This window comes from Pseudorasbora parva, chromosome 23, assembly GCF_024679245.1.
Source record: "Pseudorasbora parva isolate DD20220531a chromosome 23, ASM2467924v1, whole genome shotgun sequence".
Classification (NCBI taxonomy): Eukaryota; Metazoa; Chordata; class Actinopteri; order Cypriniformes; family Gobionidae; genus Pseudorasbora; species Pseudorasbora parva.
The window spans coordinates 24,211,751-24,219,654 of NC_090194.1; the positions used below are offsets into that span (position 1 = coordinate 24,211,751).

General features: G+C 37.1%; 2 protein-coding genes across 2 annotated transcripts; one reads left to right on the forward strand and one right to left on the reverse strand.

Moving 5' to 3' along the window:
• The first annotated feature begins 515 nt into the window (after window positions 1-515).
• Window positions 516-3,372, forward strand: LOC137062258 (uncharacterized). The gene is made up of 4 exons (XM_067433110.1): window positions 516-707; window positions 1,234-1,428; window positions 1,636-1,715; window positions 2,403-3,372. Exons 2-4 carry the CDS (start codon window positions 1,426-1,428, stop codon window positions 3,370-3,372), a joined length of 1,053 nt encoding a protein of 350 aa, XP_067289211.1. The 5' UTR covers window positions 516-707; window positions 1,234-1,425.
• Window positions 3,373-3,592: 220 nt separating this feature from the next.
• LOC137062256 (uncharacterized) lies at window positions 3,593-5,718 on the reverse strand. Its single transcript, XM_067433109.1, has 3 exons — window positions 5,135-5,718; window positions 4,440-4,569; window positions 3,593-4,348 (listed from the first exon to the last, which is right to left on the reverse strand). Exons 1-3 carry the CDS (start codon window positions 5,716-5,718, stop codon window positions 3,593-3,595), a joined length of 1,470 nt encoding a protein of 489 aa, XP_067289210.1.
• Between the last annotated feature and the right edge of the window lie 2,186 nt (window positions 5,719-7,904).

A 7,904-nucleotide genomic window follows, 5' to 3' on the forward strand; every position in this document is an offset into this window, starting at 1 on the left:
GGGACTCAATGGGCGACCAGATCCGGGAGATGATCCACCACGGTGAGTACATCCACAGACACGAACAGGAACAATTCGAAACACCGAAGACCAGAGGAAATGGAAGGACAACAGGACTGAATTACAGGACAACACCAAACGATCTGACAAACACAAGGTGGTTAGCAAGCCAAATGCTATGTCCGAAACTGACAAAATGCTGCCTTCGGAGGACACATTTCAAGGCAGGAAGGCATCGAGACATGTCCGAATGTAGTATTAGCTTTACTTCCTGTCTTCTGAGATACCTTCGTCTGATGAATTTTTGAATGCAGCATACATGTATCCTTCGCTGCCTTTGATGAAGTGCTAGGTTTTGCCCCGCTCCCCCTACATTATTATGAGAACTATCTTAGATTTTTATTTATTACATTTTTTGCTTATTTAATGATTGTTTTTCTTGTTTTACAGGTTTTTTTTTTTACAATAGACTCTATGCACGATCACTTCCGCGTTTTGTCTCAGCCCGCCCATCTACTTCCGGTGCTGCGCCTGTGTGAAGAATTCGGTGGAGATAATGGCAAATTACACTCGTTGTTTACAAGAGCTTCCCGCGATTACCGTGAATGACGTTAATCGTATTGTGAGGCAGTCAGCTGTCACACCAAACAGTAAGAAGGAGAAGGGCTTTAAATTATATATTTCGAGTTACATCGACAACTTTGAGGGTGAGTATTCTCTCATTTCATGCTAAATCTGACTAACTTAGCGTCTCCGTTTCTGACCAGTCAGAGTCATACCGGTCTTTGTATTATTTATATAATTTAGTTAAACATCGTTTTACGTATATTGTTTTCCCTTATGCCTAAAGTGCTTTTTTGTGCAGTGTACATACAAATTGTTACTGACTAAGAATAATTTTTCAGTTTCCAGTAAGGATCAGTTCACAGGAGAGATCAGCGTGAGGGCGACATGTTTCAGGTCGATGAGGAAGTCAGAGAAGCCCCATAGATTGAGAGTAGGAAGACACAAAAGACAGCTGAACTATAAATGAAATGCATGTTTTAAACAGAAGTTGTTTGTGGGTTCTAAAGCTGTACAAAGACAGGCATAGTCAGTAAATGGGTTCATAAGTGCTTCAATTTAATGATAGTTTTTAATTACAGTAGGGGATATTTAGAATCTATTTACATTTACCGTTAATTCCTAATCCTTGTTTGTGTATAATTTAATTATATATAATTATATTCACAGATTGCATTAAAGGACTCTCGTCCTGTAATACTGTCACAGAGCAGTTGTTCTTGTGTTGCTGGGACAGCGCTGTGCAACCACATTGTTGCACTACTCTACCAAACAGCCCACTACTCACAGCTTGGCATCAGTGCAGTTCCCCCAGTTCACAGCTGTACTGAAACGGAGCAGAGTTGGCACAAACCTAGAACAATGGTAATTTAAATTTAATTTGCTTATACAAATTATATAAAAACTGAACTACTGGAAATAAAATAAAGTCATAAATACAAAGAGCATTATTTAGGTAAATATTTGTGTGAATAAGTGCTGAGTTGACTGTTGAAAACTGTAATCTAGTAATTTCCAAATTTTGCTGTAATAATGATTTTCTTAATATTATGGCCCCTGTGTGTTTTTTAGGGAGTCAAGCCTGGTCCTGTCAATAGAATGGTGGTTCTGTCTGCAAGACCCAAAGAGAGGAAGCTTGCTGAGGGGTTAAGGTACAACACAAAAAATCTTCAAAGTAGTATTTTACTTCTTTTTTTTTTTTTACATGAATTTACACTTTAATAAGTGTAAACAATAAGTGAAATTGCTTTTTGTTTAAATATTTTATTATTACAGCAACTATATTATACTATTAGAATAAAGCATTGCAGATACCCATAAGGAGTATAAAACAACTAACATCTATTCATGTCAAATTCTCCAACACATACTAAAGAAGATAAATATAAATTAAAACATTTAAAAAGTTGGAAACACTTTACAATAAGGTTTCATTAGTTCACATTAGTTATTGTATTAACTAACATGAACTAACCATGATCATTACATTTGTTACTGTATTTGTTCATCTTTGTTAATGTTATTTAATAAAAATACAGCTATTCATGGTTTATGTTAGTTCACACTGCATTAACTAATGTTAACAAGATATGTTTAATGTTTAATGAAGTATTAGTAAATGTTGAAATTAACATTAACAAAGATAAATATATGCTTTATAAGTGCAGCATATTATTATGTCATGTTTACTAATGTAGTTAACTAATGTCAAATAAAATGAAACTTATTGAAAAGTGTTATCAAAAATGTTCAGTTTAAAATGAAAGATATAAAAGATTAGACTGACTAAAACTAAGAAAATTTACTTTTTGCTTAATACTTTTATTTTTTCATATCAGGAGTACCCTTTACAAGGGTGTCACCAGTGAGCTGCCTGACCTCTCAGTCCTACAAGTAGCAGAGGCGTATAAGGACTTTGCCAGTGCTGTAGCCCCTTTGGTCTCCACTATCGGGATGTCGCGTGATGATCCTTTGGTGGATTCTGCCTTTGGCAAAGTTCAGTATGGAAGTGTGCTCTCATACCAGCAGCCAGCAGCAACAACACGCAATATTAATCACCATCAAGATGCCCCAACACCGCCACCTCTGCCACTAGTTGATTACAGCCTTGACACTTCTGTTTGTTTGTTTGTCCATAGTGAACATGGACAACCACACATGAGGTCACTAGCAGTAACTTTGGATATGGCACACAAGATAGAGCATGCCACCAAAGAACAGAGTGGATCGCTTGATTGGCACTCTGTCCGAAAGCCCCGGGTAACAGCATCACGTTTCAGGGAAGTTTGTCATGTGCGTGGCCAGAGCTCAGCTGAACATCTGGCTGAAAGAATCTGCAAGGGAACTCGCCAGACAGCAGACATGAAGAGAGGTCTTGAAATGGAATCTGCTGCAATTGAGGAATACTGTCTGCTGCGAGAAGTAAACTACCACCCTTGTGGATTCTTAATTCATCCCGATGCACCTTGGCTGGGGGCCTCTCCTGATGGGATTATTTTTGACCCTAAAGAGCAACATGTTTTTGGTCTTTTAGAAATCAAATGTCCAAATGTTAAAAGTTACGTGGACTGTCCTTACCTTAAATTTAACAATGGCACACCAGAGCTGAAACAACAACACGCATACTATTGGCAAGTTCAAGGACAAATGCTGATCTCGGGAATGGACTGGTGTGATTTTGTCGTTTATGCACAGGATGACATGATGGTCCAGCGCATCTACAAAGACATCAAAATGTTTCAGAACATTCGAGAGAAAGCTGACCATTTCTTTTTTTACTTTTACCTGCCAAGATGCCTACAGATCTAAAAAAGAAAAAAAAAAGAATCATTTAATATTGTTTTAATGTATAATTTTTTATTTTTTATTTACAGATCACTGTACAGGAAATGTTTATCAAAGTTATTTCTATTTACATGTTTACATTCCTGCATTGCAGGCTACACTGTACAAAAGTTATTCTATTTATATGTTTACATTTGGATAAAAATAAATCCAAATTTAATTCCCAACCAATGTTATCTCGTCTTTAATCCTTTGCCCATGCTTTTACTAAGGGGCCATTCTGGTAATTTACAAGGAGGCAAGCAACTGTGTACAGCTGGTTGATGCTCCCTGTGATGGAAAGAGGGATGACTGTGTCGAACAGCTTGTGTTGCTTCACCCTGCGGATAAGACGCTCAACGTGGACCCTGAGCCGAGCTATGGACTGTGTCTCCCTTACCTCATCAGCCGACATCTGTTCCCGCTTCGACAGGTAAGCAGGTCTGTAGACTTTGCATGACACGCAGTCATCAACAAGAAAACCTTTGTCGACCATTATCGCCATTCCAGGTTTCAACAGAGACACAATCCCAGACTGCTTAAAAAGCTCTTTGTCACTGACAGAACCTGCATACAGGGATGACACAAAGGTGATTGTACCATGTGGTGCCATGCCGATTAATCCCTTGAAGGTGCAGTGGGACTTGTAAGTGGAGAAGACTTCACTTTGAAGCAGGAGAGAGGATGGAGTTTGGCAGCGCAGCTCTGTGCAGTCGATCACCACTTGAGTGTCTGGGTAGTCCTGGAACTCATTGGGTAGATGAGCCTGGACTTCCTCCTCTGACATCCAGATGCGGACAGACCCAAGAACGGTGTACAAAAAATTGGCCCAGGTTGTAATAATTCGGCTAACTGTGGACTGATGGATGTTGAATCTATGGGCCAGATCCCGCTGTGTTAGGCCAACTGAGAGGTGTACCATGAAGAGGAAGAATTCATCAATGGGCTGCAGAGACTGACCCTGTAAAAATAACACTGTTTGCATATAATGTGTTGGCTAGGCTTCCACTAAAATGTAAAGTTAAGTTTTGTTCTTCTATTTCTTTATTTACCCATGCACTGCTTGTTGTTACAGGTTCACTCCTTACTGTAGTTGCTCTTGCTCTTGACACACGAATCATGTTGTGGGATGCAGGTTCAATGAGTTTCCAGAAAGTCATTAAATGGCTGTAAGTCATAAACCTAAATGAGATGTAGGACATGTTTTAAATGTATATAAATCATAAAATCACAAACTAAAATTAGTTACTTGAAACATATGTAAGAATGATACCGTAAACTAGTGTTATTTATTTATATATATATATATATATATATATATATATATATATATATATATATGTATGTATATGTATATATGTATATGTATATATGTATATATATGTATATGTGTATATATATGTATATGTATATATATATATGTATATGTATATATATATGTATATGTGTATGTATATATATGTATATGTGTATGTATATATATATATATATATATATATGTGTATGTATATATATATATATGTGTATGTATATATATATATATGTGTATGTATATATATATGTGTATGTATATATATATATATGTGTATGTATATATATATATATATATATATATATATATATATATATATATATATATATATGTGTGTATGTGTATATATATGTATATGTGTATGTATATATATGTATATGTGTATATATGAATATGTATGTATATATATATATAATATAGGGGTTTAAATCGTACCTAGTGTAGAACCTTACATCATCATCGGAAGCAGCAAATCGCCCCAAACAAAACCTTTGATTGACCGACAACTCCTCCACCTGTCTCATTAGTCGATCCACCTCTTTACGGAGATCCTCAGTTTGAGTGAGTGCGTTATCAACTGCCGCGGGTTCTGGAACTGAACAATAATCATGTTCCAGATGCTGAGCATCCATTGGCAGAGGATCCTCATCCACTTGAGTGTAATCCTCCCTTCTTTGCCATACCCCGGTGCGCCTTGGTTCAGCAACGGAGTAGCCGTTCCACTGAAATAAGGTTGGTACAGCTCCCTTCCTCAGCATGCGACGCGCTTTAGGTTTCGATGGCTCGATCAGGTCACCACTTATAAAGTGACGACTACAGACCCTTGTATGAGATGTGATGTTAAATCGCTCACGTCGAATACTGTGAATCCACTTTCTGCGTGTTTCTTCGTCCACAGGAAATGTGTGGAAACTCAGTACAGAGTTAAACTTTGAGGAGGCCACACATAACGGGACACAACAATGTTCAGCCGAACTACTGTCTTCACGCCGTTGATATTTAAACTTTTTGGAAGCCATTAGTAATGCTTAACTATACTATACTATACTGTACTATTCTATACTATATTATACTATACTATACTATAATATATATGTGTGTGTGTGTGTGTAATATAAAATAATACTTAAATTATAAATCGCTGTCAAACTAATTTTATGAATGAGTTTTGCCGGTAGTACACTTCGCTGTAGAATGTGCTAAGCGGAAGTAAAGACGCGGTCTGAGATTCTACCGGAAATACGTAAGCAAAGTTCGTGCATAGAGTCTATTGCTATGAACATTTTTAAATACTTTAAACACATTTCCTAATCACACATTGTAAACTAAACTACAAATCTAATTTTCAAAATACATTAATACAATAACACAATACAGTATTTCTACCAAAACACTGAAAACATGTCTGAAAATCAAAAAACAAAAAGAAAAAACACGTTCTCTTCCAACAGGAAAATGTATAGTTCAATGTCATAAAAACACTAACACCAGATGAAATTACAGAAACTGCATTATTTTATGTGTCAGGTCTGCCCTTATACAATAGACATTATATTTTATTAATCATAGACTGTGTCATTTGAAGCCTCTCCACATTTTTGTTTTGTTTGGGTTTAGTAAATTGCATGCATTTTGTTTCTTTTGCTGCAGAAATTCAATACACAAAATAAATCACCCATCTCAGAGTAGCTCTATAGAATGCCCTTCAGTTTTATTTCATTATCAGCAATCACCAAGTTGACAATAACAAGTTCCTGTTCATCATTCAGGAGCTTTCATCTTCTCCCTGATGGTGTCACATGCCGGTCCTGTCTTGTGTGCACATGTGGGTTTTGTTATGTTGAGCATGTGCTTGTGTCTGTTAGATCCCTCCCCCCTTGTTATCTCGTTATTGGTTTCATTTGTCCCACCTGTTCCCTCTTGATTTCTTCCCTTCTTAAGCTCCTTGTGTTTGTCAGTCCTGGTCGGATCATTGTTCTGTCTAGGTGTCCCGGTTTCCCCGTGACCCTTCCTGGTATGTGTTTTGTATGTTATTATTCTGTTTATGTTTATGTTTCGGGTTTTATTTCGCAGGAGCGATTTACTCTTAGCAATATGAACAAGTGAACGCACAGAGTAACATAATAACATAATTTTCAACACACTTAAATGTATCTAATATGATAAACAGAGCTTCATTACCTCATAATCATAACCGGAAGAGCGGCTCAGTGCGGGGGCCCGACAAATGTGTCCCGTCCCGTCATAATAAAAGTCCCGGTGTTCACGAGCCGTGTGTTTGTATAACAATCACTCCAGCAGCCGTGCTCAGCTCCACAACACTCAGTTCTGCTTTAACGTTAATAACCACATGCATGAACGTGATTTCTGCCCGAGTCCTATTTTCCAGTGGCTGTGAGGTGAAGACCACATGTCCCAAGATACTGCGCTCAAACTTTGCGTCATCAATCTATGCATTTGTTTTGAATAAGCGCCCTCCAGTGGACGGAAAGTTGCATAGTGCACCTTTAAAAACATAAATTGAAACAACTGCTCTGGATTTTCTGCAGGCTTTACTCCAATTACACTTTAGTTTATTTATTCAACTGCAGTAAACTAAACTTAATCTACTATGTGCAGCTGATTTATATACAACACTCTAATTATATAGATATGAGCACAATTATTTAACTTACCGTATTTATACATACCATTCCACACAATATAAACCAAAAATTTAATTCAATTGGAGTCAAGAAGTGAAGGGTTAAACTTTTGTATTAACACGGCTAGTGAAAACAGCGCCATCTGACGGAGAGGATAATTAAGTACATCCAGGAAATGCACATGCTCTGCGCGCGCGCCCCCATATCCCCTCCCCCACCGACTGACAGACAGAGATGCCATTTTCTGTATGACGTTTATAACAGTATGACGTTTATAACATGATTGTGTGTGTGTGTGTGTGTGTGTGTGTGTGTGTGTGTGTGTGTGTGTGTGTGTGTGTGTGTGTGTGTGTGTGTGTGTGTGTGTGTGTGCCACAGTTCGGAGCAGAAGATGGAAACAGGCGACTATAAGGCCAGATAACTTTTTTTACAGGGAAATATTATAAAGTAAGTGTTTTATCTCATTTACCATCTGTTTATATATATATATATATATATATATATATATATATATATATATATATATATATATATATATATATATTTATTGATTTATGGCA

Excerpts from the sequence above, each read along its gene's own strand:
- LOC137062258 (XM_067433110.1), top strand. Across the intron at positions 1,716-2,402 it reads AAGCTTGCTGAGGGGTTAAG|GAGTACCCTTTACAAGGGTG; the intron begins GTACAACACAAA and ends TTTTCATATCAG.
- LOC137062256 (XM_067433109.1), bottom strand. The coding sequence starts at position 5,718 with ATGGCTTCCAAAAAGTTTAAATATCAACGGCGTGAAGACAGTAGTTCG. Across the intron at positions 4,570-5,134 it reads GATGTAAGGTTCTACACTAG|GTTTATGACTTACAGCCATT; the intron begins GTACGATTTAAA and ends CATCTCATTTAG. Across the intron at positions 4,349-4,439 it reads TAACAACAAGCAGTGCATGG|GGTCAGTCTCTGCAGCCCAT; the intron begins GTAAATAAAGAA and ends TTATTTTTACAG.